Here is a 14166-nt window from a genome sequence, read left to right on the forward strand (position 1 = left end):
CCTTGAGACCCCAACTCTTTTTCTCTTGGAAGTAAATGTACAGTTTAAGGCACAACTGTTTACAACCTGACATTCACAACACTTTTCTGGTACTTGGAGACTTACAGTTAGCACACATTGTCTCCAAGTGTAAACACCTTGTACCTTCCTCCCAGTAAAACAACCTGGGCCCCCTTTAATCTCTAACAATCAAAGCACCTAGGCTTGCAGTCAGATAGACTTCAGAACAGGTCACATGAACTCCTTCACTTTACCTTAAAATTAAGGATACAGCCCCAAAACATAGCAATCTTATAAACTTCATAATTATAACACTTAGCCATGCATCGTTGGCAGAATAATTGTTCACGTTTACAGCTGAGCTGTATCACGGCTTCAGCTGATGTCTGAAGGGTGCTTATATCTGCAGTTGCTGGACTGTGACCAAGAATATAAAACCTGGGCATTATTATCTTCCCTAATCCAGGACCTTCAAGGGTAGCTGTAGTTCCCCCTGACATCAGTCAAGCCTGAAAATGTTACTAAATTTATCTTCCGTTTGACAACGTTCACTTCAAATTAGACCACCAATTCTTCAAATTCTGTAAATTGCAGAATAATTTTCCTGGATCCAAATTTTCATAGCATTGAAAGTCTTGTAAACCTAGGTATGTTTCCCATTTATATAGCATTTTCCACGAACACTGGATGTCTTAAAGTTACTTTTCAGCCAGTTAAGTACTTTTTGAAGTGTAGTCACTCTAGTTATGTAGGAAACACAGCAGCCAATATGTACGCAGCCAAGTCCCACCAAAAGCAATATGATAATGGACCACATAACCTATATTTTGTAACTGTGATTGAGGGATAAATATTGGCCAGGACACCGGGGGTAATACCCCTGCTGCTCTTCAAAATACTGCCACGGTATCTTTTACATCCCCCTAAGCAGGCAGATGAGGCCTCGGTTTAACATCTCACCTGAAAATGGCACCTCTGACAGTACAATGCTCCCTCTGTACTGCACTGGAGTGTCAGCTTTGATTTTTGTGCTCAAGACCTGAAGTGGGACTTGAGCCCAGAACCTTGTGATTCAGAGGAGAGACTGCTACCAACATCACAAAATACAGATTATGTGGCCATTGTCGCATTGCTGTTTGTGAGAGTTTGCTGAGCACATACTGACTGCTCTGTTTTCTTCATTATAATAGTGACTACTCTTCAAAAAAGTATTTCATTGGTTGTAAAGTGCTTTGAGTTGTCCAGTGGTTATGAAAAACTCACTTAAAGCCTCCCACCGCTTTCCACTCCCCCCAATCTCCCGTTTTTGTTTTTTTGACCACTTGTGAATACTGAACTGACAAATCTAATGGCCCATCCAAAACCCCCACATCTCTTTACTAATGCATTTCCTCAAGAATATTACTGTTTAATGCGTACAGCACACTCTAATGCTGGTAACAACTCTCATCACATTTTGTTTTGAATTCTATTTGCTATTCCTCTGTCCATTGATTTAATCAGAGATAGCCAAGAATAGATCCTTGTAGAACTACAGTAGTAACTGTGTGGTGTTGGGAAAACATAGAAAATAGGAGCAGGAGCAGGACATTCGGCCCTTCGAGCCTGATTATGGCTGATCATCTAATTCAATAGCCTGTTCCCACTTTCTCCACATGTCCTTTGATCCCTTTTGCCCCAAGAGCTATATCTCACTCCTTCTTGAAAACATACAATGTTTTGGCCTCAACTACTTTCAGCGGTAGCGAATTCCACAGGCCCACCACTCTCTGGGTAAAGAAATTTCTCCTCATCTCAGTCCTAAATGGTCTACCCCATATCCTCAAACTGTGACCCCTGGTTCTGGACTCCCCCACCATCGAGGACATCCTTCCTGCATCTACCCTGTCTAGCCCTGTTAGAATTTTATTGGTTTCTATGAGATTTCCCCCCCTCATTCTTCTGAACTCCAGCGAATATAACCCTAACCGACTCAATCTCTCCTCATATGTCAGTCCCACCATCCCAGGAATCAGTCTGGTAAACCTTCGCTGCACTCCCTCTGCAGCAAGAGCATCCTTCCTCAGATAAGGAGACCAAAACTGCACACAATATTCCAAGTGTGGTCTCACCATAATTGCAGCAAGACATCCCTGCTCCTGTACTTGAATCCTCTCGCTATGAAGGCCAACATACCATTTGCCTTCTTTACCGCCTGCTGCACCTGCATGCTTACCTTCAACGACTGGTGTACGAGGACAGCCAGGTCTCATTGCACATTCCCCTCTCTCAATTTAGCTATTGCTAGATTTACTCTGGATTGATAATAGTGGAGCCAAGGAAAGAAGTCCCACTCATTTGAAATATGGAAGACAAGTGTTGGATAATGATGTGGTTAACTATGTCAAAAAGGAAGAGGAATAATGTACTATGGTCACAGTCACAAGGATGTCATTTATAATGAATTAGGGCCACGTTTTTTTGCTGTGGCAGGGGCAAAATGTGATTGAAGAGAAACAAACATGAAATTGCATTAAACAGGCACAGATTTGGGAGGCCACAACATATTCAAGGACAATGGAGAAAAAAAGGAGGTTGGAAATGGGCTGGTGGCTTGCAAGGACTGAGGTGTGGAGGAGGTAATGACAGCAGTTTTGAAAGGGAGGACAGTACCTGAATGGAGAGAATAATTTATAATATCTCAGTGGTTTTACTTGTCTTATGTACTGCGGAAAGCCAATTATGTTCGTGCAGTTTTAAAAATAATAAATAGCTATAACCAACTGTACTATTGCTATTGCGCTATGTTTCCTGCCATTTTTTCTCATGGAATTAGGAGGGTAAACATTTTTCTATCTTACCCGTATAACATATATACAGAGCCACAAAACAGCATAAAATGTAAAAAACCTTTTGTTTTTCAGTTTCACGTCAGTTAAGGGGCAGCATGCTAGGTTTCTGTTTATCTTTTGAGTTGCATTTCTATAGCTGGCAGATGTCCTATATGTAACTCATTCTTTTTACAAAATTCCTCAATACTTTTGTCTTTTGATGAGTTCAATATAAAAGTGCATGATATAGTGCTCATGACTAATCAGGGAAATCATTGCTAAAAGATGGAAATACACCATTCGTTTTCCAACATTAATTGCATTTGGCTAACAGGAGAAAATTCTGTTCTATTTGAAGTCTCATTATCTCCTTACGACTGCCACTGATTACCATCATACTGCTTCTTTCTCTTTTTTTCAAATGGACAGCCTTTGTGTAAGGGCTTTTCCAAAGTATTATTGGTTAACAAGAGCTGCAACTCCAGAAGGATAATTCAAACACTATTGCCCTCCTTGCTTGAGGTTTCTGAATGATTTTCCCTTCCCACTATAAAGCAGTTGAACTGACAGGCAGATATGGGACCAAATGCAAAAAGTTGACATGAAGTAAGCTTATCTTAAAATTAAGTTACTAAGAAATTTTGGTACATATATATTTATTTTTAACAATCGTTTTGGAAATGCTGTCAGGCGGAAGCTCATGGTGTGTTATTGTTAAGATATGGCCTTTGTTGTTTCACTTGCATTATAAAATTGAATAGGTAAAACAAAACTGTTTTCATATATCCTGTTTGAAATGGAATTAAGCATTTTATTACAAGAATGAAACCTCAGTTTGAGAGGAAAAAGCAATTGTTTCAGATATAGTCTAGTATATCAATCTGCGGCAAGCATTAAGCATTGATCACGTTTTACTGTCAGTGCTATTATATTAACTGTTGGCATGATTTAAAATCCTCAGGTGGCTGAAGTGCTGAAAGCCTGGATAGTTAACAGATACTTAAACTGTGGTTTTGATGTTTGCAAAGTGCAGAAGTGTATGTGAAAACTTTTGAGGAAAATCTATTTCGTCTCCTTCCTTCTAATTTATGTATATAAACATTTTAGTTGTATTTTTATTTTCTGTGCTAGTTCTGAGTATTTTTTTTGTCCTCATTTTTTTCATGCCCAGATTTAAAAATTAGCATTTTATATTCTTGGAAATTTTGCATCACTGCCTGACAAATGAGAAGCAACAAAATGGTGCCAGCTTGGTGCTGTTGGTAAAACTCTTCCCCCTGAGTAAGAAAACTCAGGGCTCAAAGCCCACTCCAGTACTTGAGTACACATTTTAGGCTGACACTTCAGTATAATTCTGTGAAATGCTGCAATTTTAAGTGTTGTTGTCCTTCTGAGATATCAGACTGAGTCCCCATCTATCTACCTTTGACTCAATTGGGCATGAAAGGTTTCATTATACTATAAGCAAATTAATTTCTCCCAGTATACTAGCCAATATTCTTTCCACAGCTGCTATCACCAAAGGAAACGTTCATCTCACTGCGGCTGTGCAATCTTAGTGCAAAGTGATTGTTAGATTTTTGCTCCCAAAATAGCTGCACTTGGAAGTAATTCATTATACATGAACACTTCAAGCCATTTCTGAGAGATGTAGAAAAAATTATCAGAAGGCAGCAGTACAGGAAGATAAGGTGGTCAAGAAGGCATATAGGACACCAGTGAGGTTATGCTAGAACTCTGTGAAACAATACTTAGGCTGAAGCTAGAGTACTGTGTACAGTTCTGATCACTATTGCAGGAAGGATGTGATCACATTAAATTATGAAAAATTTATAACCTAGAAGGAGGACATTCGATCCATCGTGTTCGCTAAGGTTGGCAAAGAGATACCCAGCCTAATCCCACTTTCCTGCACTCCATTTTCCTGGCCCTGCAGGTCACAGCTCTTCAAGTAGGTATCCAAGTACTTTTTAAACATGGTGTGAGTTTTTCCCTCTGCCACCCTTTCGGGCAGTGAGTTCCAGGTCCCTACCACCCTCTGGGTGAAAATAATGTTTCCTCATCTCCCCAAGAATCCTTCTAATGCTTGCTTGTTTTTGACCCTGTGCTAAGATAAGATCGTCATGTTTATTCTATCTAGGCTGCTACCTACTTTGACACGTCTCAATTAAGTCAGCCCTCAGCTTCCTGTGTTCCAAGGAAAACATCACAGCTTATCCAACCTTTCCTCATAGCTAAAATTTTCAAGTCCTGATAGCATCCTCATAATTCTCTTCTGTACTCTTTCTAGTGTAATCACATCCTGTAACGTGGTGACTAGAACTTTACACAATACTCGAGCTGTGATCTATGTAATGTTGTATACAGTTCTAGCCTAACCTCCCTCTTCTTATGTTCTATGCCTGGGCTAACAAAGGAAAGTATCTGTATGCCGCCTTGAACCACCTCAACAACCTGCCCTGCTACCTTTAAAGATCTTCAGACATACATACTAAGGTACCTCTGTTCCTCCACACTACTTGGTATTCTCCCATATATTTGTATTTCCTTGCCTTGTTGCACCTCCCAAAATGCATTACCTCACACTTTTCTCAGTTGAATTCCAATTTCCACTTTTTTTGCCCATTTGACCAGACCATCCATATCTTCCTGCAGTTTAAAGCTTTCCTCCTCACTGTCAACTAAAAGCTAATTTTTGTATTATAATGCAAGCTTCCATATCATACTTGCAACATTTAAGTCTAAATCATTAATATAAAATGCCAAAGCAAAGGACTGAGTAGAATCCCACTAGTATAAGCCTTCCAGTCACAAAAACACCTGTCAAACACTACCCTTTGCTTCCTGCCACTAAGCCAATTTTGGATCCAATTTTCCACTTCACTTTGTTAACCAGCCTGCCACAAGAGACTTTATCAAAAGTCTTGCTAAAATCCGCGTAGACCACATCCAGCATTCTGTACTCGCTGACCCTACCTGTCACTTCCCCAAAAAATTCAACCAAGTTAGTCAGACATGAGCTTCCTTCCCTTAACAAATCCATGCTGAGGGATACAGAAGAGATTTATGAGGATGTTGTCTGGAATGGAGAATTTTAGCTGTGGGGAAAGATTGGGTAGACTAGATTTGTTTTCTTCAGCCACAGAAGTAGCTGAGGGCAGATTTAAATGAGGTGGATAAAATTTTGAGTGGTCTAGATCAAGTGAATAGGAAGGACCTTTTTCCATTTGCAGAAGGAGAATAACCAGGAGATGTAGATTAAAATAATCAATGGAAGAATTAAAGGCGAGTTGTGGAGCAATTTCTTTCACACATAGGATGATGGGAGTAACTGCTGAAAGGATGATAAAGGCCGAAACCTTCATACCATTTGAAAAAACACATGGACGTGCACTTGAGGTGCAGTAGCCAATAGGGTGGCGGACCTAGAGCTGGAAGGTGGGATTAGACAGTGTAGCTCTTTTTTTTGACATGAGCCGATTGGTCTCCTATGGCATATCCTGTTTCTTAGATATTGTAAGTTCTTTCTATTTCTGAAGTCCACCGTTATTTTCCAGTGTCAGTCTAATGTAACCTTCTGTTTTTGAACATCTCCAAGCATTGCAGCTTGAATTCATAACTATCAAGACTACTTCAGCAAAGGAAAGTCCCTGGCCAGAAAGAGAGATGGCTATATTTTTTCTGGTAATATTATATTTTAATACCAGTTTTGCCAACCTCTCAATACTGATTACAATTCTTTTCTTAGAATTTTTTTCTTTGAATATTTTTCTATAAATGAAATGTTTCCATTAGAAAGAATGGTTTCAGATTTCAGAGCAAATGCCATTTGGTGGTGATTTTTACTGTGTTATTTCCCACATAAGTTCTGCTCTCAGCTGGGCTGTCAACAGTAAAGTAGAAATGAGCCAATTGCCTAATGGATAGGAGAAAAAGCCTGAGTCAAACTGTGTTGCTCTTGGACACTTGCTACTGTCTAGTTAATTAATAAGGAACGTTGTTGGTGGAAGTCTTAGAAAGCGGTCATCGTCCATTCAGCTGCTGTGGGAAGGAAATATCCCAAAGGCAATAAAACAGTTTTTTGATGCAGGGAGAGAGAAAAAGAATGACCTGTTTGAATAAAAATGTTGTCTAAGATACTGCCATTACTGTGTATCTTCGTTTTTCCAGGAGGCTTGAATGTGGTAAAATCTGACCTGAAATTTGAAAAAATAAAAATGCTACTTTGGTCAAATCTTTTATCACCAGATTTGGTTGGACCATATGTAAAGCATATTGGGTCTTGCTTGCCTCTGCTAAAACTGTTTGGTCTTGAACCGCCCTCCAGTAACAAGTGTGGACCTCATGGACTTCACAAAGATCGAGACCATCTGTTTAGTTGCCTCTGCTACTTCCCTCCTTTCCTCCAGTCAACCAAGCAAAATGTTCTCTGATATTTCCCCATGCCTTCGCCCTTGTCTTACATATTGTGCCCATTGTGCTCTTTATGATGTAATTTTGTCCCTGAGGCCCACCTCCTGCTGCCTGGTCCCTATTCCCACCAAACTGCTGACTACCCAACTTGCCGTCCTGGTGCCATGTTAGCTGATGTTGTTAATGGCTCCCTCTCATCAGGTGCTCTGTCTCTATCCCCTTCAAATCTGGTGTCATCATCTCTCTACTCCAAAAATAAAAACTACTACTGACCCCACTATCCTTGCAAACACCGCTCCGTTCTACCCCATTCCAATCACTTTTTTTGCGTTCCAAAGTCCGTGGACTTGTTGTCGTCTCCCAAGTTCATGCGCGTCTTTTCTATAATTGTTTGCTTCCATTCAGTCAAATTTCCATTCCCACTACAGTCCTGAAATGGCCCTCACCCTTCCCCATCCTTCTTGGCAGCCTTTGACACAGTTGACATACCTTCCTCTCTCCTCCGTGATTCTTAACCCGTAAAATCATAGCCAGAGAATCACCTGCAATGGCTTCCCTCTCTACTCTCACACTGTTGACTCTGGAGTCTCCCAAGGATCTATCCTTGACAATCTTCTATTTCTCATCTGCATATTGCCCCTTAAGTGGCATCATCCAAGAATGCGTCAAACTTCACGTGTATGCTGACAACACTCAGCTCTATCTCCCTGCTGTCTTTAATTTGCCTCACTGCTTGTCCGCTATCAAGTACTGTATCGAGTAGGTTCTAAAAGAGAGCTGCAGAGATAGTGGATGTGCTGAATATGATTTTTCTAAATTCCCTAGATTCTGGAATAGTCCCAGCAGAGTGGAAGTGAGCAAATGTAACTCTATTCAAGGAAGGAGTGAGAGAGCAAACGAGGAATTACAGGCTAGTTAGCTTGCCATTCATTGGGTAAATGCTGGAATCTCTTAATAAGGAAGTCTTAGCAATGCACTTAGAAAATCTTAGTATGATCAACGTCATCATGGTTTTATGAAAGGGAAATAGTGTTTGACATTTTTTTTTTAGTTTTTTGAGGATGCAAGTAGAAGGGTAGTTAAAGGGGAACCAGTAGATGTCGTATACTTGGATTTCCAAAAGGTGTTCAATAAAGTGTCACACAGAAGGTTAATATGCAAGTTACGGCCTCATTGATTTGGGGGTAATATACTTGCATGGATAGAGGATTGGTTAATGTTAAGAAGCAGAGAGTAGAGATAAACGAGGCATGTTCAAGTTGGCAGGCTGTGACCAGTGGAGTGCCACAAGAATCAGTGCTGAGGCTTCAGCTATTTACAATTTATATTAATGACTTAGACTGAGAGTAATGTATCTAAGTTTACTGATGATAGAACGGTAGGTGAGAATACAAGCTGTGACAAAGGCTGCAAAGAGATAAGGACAGATTAAGTGAGTAGGCAACGAGGTGGCAGGAGTATAATGTGGGAAAGCATGAGGTTATTCACTTTAGTACTGTGGTAAGAATAGAAAAGGAGGATTTTTTAAAAAAAGATGTGAAACTTCTAAATGTTGAACTTAAATGCATTCGTACAAGGATCACAAAGTTAGTGTGCAGGTATCACAAGCAATTAGGAAGGCAAATTGCATGTTGGCCTTAATTGCAAGGGGGATGGAATGTGCAAGTTGGAAAGTCTTGCTACAACTGTACAGGGCATTGGTGAGACCAAACCTAGAGTGCAGAGTGCAGTCTTGGTCTCCATATTTAAGGAAGGTCATACTTGCATTGGAGGCGGTAGACTGAAGGTTCATTAGTTTGGTTCCTAACATGAGGGGGCTGCCCTTTGAAGACAAGCTGAATAAAATGGACCTATACTCTCTAGAGTTTAGAAGAATGAATGGTGATCTCATTGAAACATATAAGATTCTGATGGGGCTTGACAGGGTAGACACTGAGAGGTTATTTACCCTCGCTGGGGAATCTAGAATCAGGTGCAATCTCAGGATAAGGGGCCAATCATTTAGGACTCCGATGAAGAGAATTTTTTTTCACTCAAAGGGTTGTGAATCTTTAGAACCATCTACCTCAGAGGGTTGTGAATTTTCCGTTGTTAAATAAATTTAAGACTAAGATGGGCAGATTTTTAGTGTCTCAGGAAATCAGGGGATGTGGGGAGCAGACTGGAAAATGGAGTTAAGGCCGATCGTTTTGAATGGTGGAGCAGGATTGAGGGGTGGTATGGTCAACTCCTGCTCCTATTTCTCATCTTATGAGCGGAGATTTATTCCAACTAACCATTTGGAAGACTGAAGCCATTGTCTTCGGACCCTCCAAAAATTCTGTTGCCTGGCCATTGATTCTGTTCCTCTCCCTAACAATTTTCTGAAGCTGAAGCAGACAGTTTACAACCTTGGGGATGTGTTTGATCCAGAGATGAAGCTAGTATGTGATTGGAAGTTCAAAATCAAAACTTGCTTACTTCCACCTCCGTAACATTGCCTAACTCCACCAGCTCATCTGCTACTGATACCCTCATCCATGCCATTGTTACCTTTAGACTGGACTATTCCAAAGCTCTCCTGGCCAGCCTCCCATTTTCCACCCTACATAAACTTGAGCTCATCTAAAACTCTGTTGTCCATATCTTAACTCTCACCAATTCCCGATCATCCATCACCTGTGCATCCATTACTTGCTAACCTTTGTTGGCCCCCAGTCCGCAGCACTTCAATTTTAAAACCCTCAACCTTGCTTTTAAGTCTCTCCGTGGCCTCTCCCTTCCCTATCCCTTTATTCTCCTGCAGCCCTACAAGCCTTTCAGGGATCTACACTTCTCCAATTCTGGCCTCTTGCACATCCCCAATTTTGGGCTGCCATGTTTTCAACTGCCTCGGCCCCAAGGTCGTAAACTGTCTGCTTCAGCTTCAGAAAATTGTTAGGGAGAGGAACAGAATCAATGGCCAGGCAACAGAATTTTTGGAGGGTCCGAAGACAATGAGGTTCCCTCCCTATACCTCTCTGCAGCTCTCTCCTCCTAAGATGCTCCTTGAAACCTACCTCTTTGACCAAATTATCTCTCCTAATATCTCTTCCTATAGCTTGGTTTCAAATTTTGACTGATAACATTCTTGTGAAGAACCTTCAGGCGGTTTGCATTGGCAAAGGCACTACTATAAATGTTATTGCTGGTACAAGCATTTTCCTTTATAAGCTCCTGCAAATCACTTGACCATTTCAACTACGAATTACGTCTGTATACAATGTTGGCCTTTTTCTCAATATTCCCACACAGCACCTCGACTTTCTGTTTTACAAACCTGTTTCTTTATGTTCATAAGTGTTTCATGGCAAAAGTTTAGTGATACAAGACTCTGCTGTTTTCCTAAAATTAAAAAAAATGATAGTTATCATGTAGCAAAGCAATTGTGATTTAACAAGTCAAAATATATATTTCAAATTCTATTTAACTTCAAGATTTCTGAAGGGTGTAGCTTATTAATGAAGCCAATACTGCAGAATGATTAAATCATCATAGCCAAATATGTAAAAACTTTAAAGAAATGGTTGTGTATAAAGGAACATTTAGAAGAGTAAGGAAAAAAAAAATTGAAACTTTCAATTGTGTGATGAGGACTGAAAGTCAGTGAAGTAATCTGTAAACCAGCTATTTGTTTTTGTTAGTATAATTAATGTGGTGGAAGTTTTAAAAGCATTTTAAGAACAGTGGAGGCTTTTGAATAAATTGTTGTTGTTTACATTCTTTAGAGAAGAACACCATTCTGATTTTACTAATGAAGAATTCGAAAGAATGGGCTGAGAAGATGAAATGTGGCTCCTTGCAAACTCTGTCAGGATAATTGCCATTTTCTTTTGAAATAGTTATAAATTAGTTCTGGTGAAATTGATAGCTAAGACACATATCTGTGCAGTAATTAACTTAATTATATAATATATGGAAATATGCTCATTTTACAACATCTTGAACTTATTATAGATCAAATAGCCATAGATGGGTACGTAGGAATATGCTTACATCTACCAGATCTCCTTAGTCATTTGGCTGAAGGCATTGAGTTTTATCCATAGGATACATAAATGAAAAGTGTAGTTAGCCTAATATTGTATTTTGTTTCAGCAATAAATATTTTAATATATTACAATGGTATTATAACAAATGGTGATGGGCTAGAGATCTTTGGAAACCCAGCTAGTATGGTGATTTAGTGTAGTTGTTAAATGTAAAAAATATATTTCAAGTGAACTCCACTCAGTCAGTTTTTGACATAGTGGGGGGTAAATGGCATTAAGCAGCGATTTCCAGTGCAGTTTCATTTTGATCTTTCTGCTGACCCCCTCGAGAGAAATTACTACATTCTGTTAGGATATATTCTTGAAGTCCATCTGTTCTGGAGAGTTTACTTTAAATATTGGCTATTGGAAATTGAGTGCCAACTGGTCAGAATCTTGTGCTTTGTTTGTAGTGCTTCAAATTATCTACATGGTTATGAACCATCCAGGTAATGATGCACATTACCTGGATGGTTCATAATCATGTAGATAATTTAATTTTCAGAATATGAAAAACTTTAAAAGTAGTATTTTAAGCAGTTGTGATGCAAAATAAACTCCAAGTTGAGTCTTTCTATTTTTTTTATTTAAAGTTCTTTTAGGATTTGGAGAATAACGAGTAATCTGAGGCAGCCATGCCTTGGTTCACTTAAGTGTGTTTTGCTATATTGGGATGTTTGATCACCATCCAAAGCAAACTTTACAGGAGCAGTTTGGTTATGAAGTCGGTTGGCCATAAATTTCTATAGCTTTTCAAATTACTGAAAAGATTAAGTTTAGGTCTGACCTAAACTAGAACACTAGAACTCCTAAATTGTTATGAAAATCTACTGTAAACTCAACTGCCGCTGTGCTGGGTAACCTTAAATTTATCATAAGTTTGAGTTTTCCTACTTCAATTCCTTTCAATATTTTAAACCCAGAACTATTTCTGAGTTCTTACTCCTCTGAATAGCTCCTTCTTTAGCTTGGTGTTAATTCTGTCTGATTATGCTTCTCTGAAGCACCTTGGTTATATTCTTATGTTAAATCGCTATATAACTGCGAGTTGTTTAGACCAGAAAGTCAGTAATTTGCTGGAGATACTAAGTGTTGGTGAGGTTAATTTTATTCCTTTATTTCAACCAGTGCTCATGCCTAAATGTCACCTGGAGATAGCACGTGCTAATGGTTAATAGCATTAATGTAAAATCAGCGTTTCCCTTGAATAAAGTTGAAATGTACTGATATTTGGAAGCAAGTTATGTGTAATTCCTGATCTAAATTTGAGTAAGACTTTTGGACTCATGTTACTGGTTTCCACCCCCTTCCCCCACATGTGCTCCTTCCCTGAATCAGCATCGTTTCTGTGCTCAAAAATCTGAATGTACATCCAAGTTGACTTAGTTGCAGTTTGAATATTTTAAATGTCCACTGTTTGGATTTTACTACTGATTCCAAGATAGTTGAGTTATTGGTCCAAGTCAGTAATTGAAAAGGAAACTGCTTTATTTTTTAAAATTTCTAATGCTAAGTTGTTTGTTTGTAGGTGGCCTTAAATACAGGTAGAGAACCTCCTGCCATATGGAAGGTACAAAAAGCTTTGTTACAAAAATTTATGCCTGAAGTAAAAGATGGACGAAGACAATTCTCTGCAACCAACAGCGTGAGTAATTATTAGTATAATTAGTAATTATTTTTATAATTTGAAGTATGCTCAATGATTTGATATAAGGTAAGCAATATAAAGTTTTTTATTTAGAATTTCTTGTGTTGCTCACATTTCAATGAAAAAGTGATTTAGTAATTTTTCTTACCTTTTGTCTGTTGTCTTAAAACATGGTCTGATGAAACTCAAACAGATCTGTTGCTTTTAAAGAATTATCTTAAAATACAGGATATTCTAAAATTAATTTGTCATATTACTGAGAATAAGCGGACTGCACTCTCTTCCAAATCATACTTTGCTTGTTCTGTAAATGCTTGATGTTGGCACTGGGTATTTATAATGAAGAGTGTCCTATTTCCCTGGCCGAACATATTGTTATGGGATCCAGACTTACCTTGTCATCGGGAGGCTGTGAACTACAACTCCTAGCATGCCTTGGGAGCTACTGCACATGTGTGGACTGTGAGCAGGCTGCGCATGTGCAGCACAGAGTTTTGTAGTTCTCAGTGCACCTGCATGAAGAAAATAAAAAGAAACGGAGGGAAAACCACAATCACATGACCAGAAATGGAGCATGATAATCGAGAAGAGTCCTAGGCAGGGGCAGGGAAAGTTCCCAAAGGAAGAGGGGACAAGGAAAAGCCCCAGTTAAGAAGAAAGAGGAGCAGAGAAAAAGGCTCCAAGTAGGAAAAGGACTGCAGCTGGCAGACTTAGTTGAGGGCTCAGGAGAAGCCCTGGTAATTGAAGGAGGCAGCAGAAAGTTGGTGACTTTGTGCTGGGTGATGTTAGGCCAGAGGATCAGTGCTCGGCGCAGCTGAAGAGCTGAAGTTGTGCTTGTGAGTTGGTGCTTGTGTAAGCGAGGAATCCAGGGAAACAAAGCCTTGGGAGACAAGATTGAAACACTAGAAGGTGTGCCGTTGTTGACTCTGTCAGAGTTGGAGCAACGTTTGGAGAGAATTCGAAGGTGAAGACTGGAATCCCTTGTGAGAGAGACGGAGTTTCAACAAGATTGCTTGACAGAGTGTTTACTGATGTCTGGTGGGTTGTTGAGAAATCCGTGAATTCTGTCTTGGCCACAGCTGCCATTATTGTGCAGTGTCGTGTGTTTGACCACAGTTTGCCTGTTATTTCACGTGTACCTCAATAATCCTGAATGTTAGAGTATAAAATAGATATCGTAAATTATCTTTCTGACCTTTATATAGTAGTTTACTTTTGTTTGTTCAAAATCCGTAGAATCTTGTGA

The 14166-nt window shown here is 39.4% G+C and overlaps 1 protein-coding gene across 2 annotated transcripts in view; it reads left to right on the forward strand.

Moving 5' to 3' along the window:
* Positions 1–14166, forward strand: part of qser1 (glutamine and serine rich 1) — a 126811-nt gene that overhangs the window by 85063 nt on the left and 27582 nt on the right. For both annotated transcript variants that reach the window (XM_078549453.1, XM_078549454.1), the window contains exon 6: positions 12801–12917. In XM_078549453.1, coding sequence (XP_078405579.1) covers positions 12801–12917 — 117 coding nt within the window. The remainder of the gene's footprint in view (positions 1–12800; positions 12918–14166) is intronic.

This window comes from Cetorhinus maximus, chromosome 9 (genome assembly GCF_964194155.1).
Source record: "Cetorhinus maximus chromosome 9, sCetMax3.hap1.1, whole genome shotgun sequence".
NCBI lineage: Eukaryota > Metazoa > Chordata > Chondrichthyes > Lamniformes > Cetorhinidae > Cetorhinus > Cetorhinus maximus.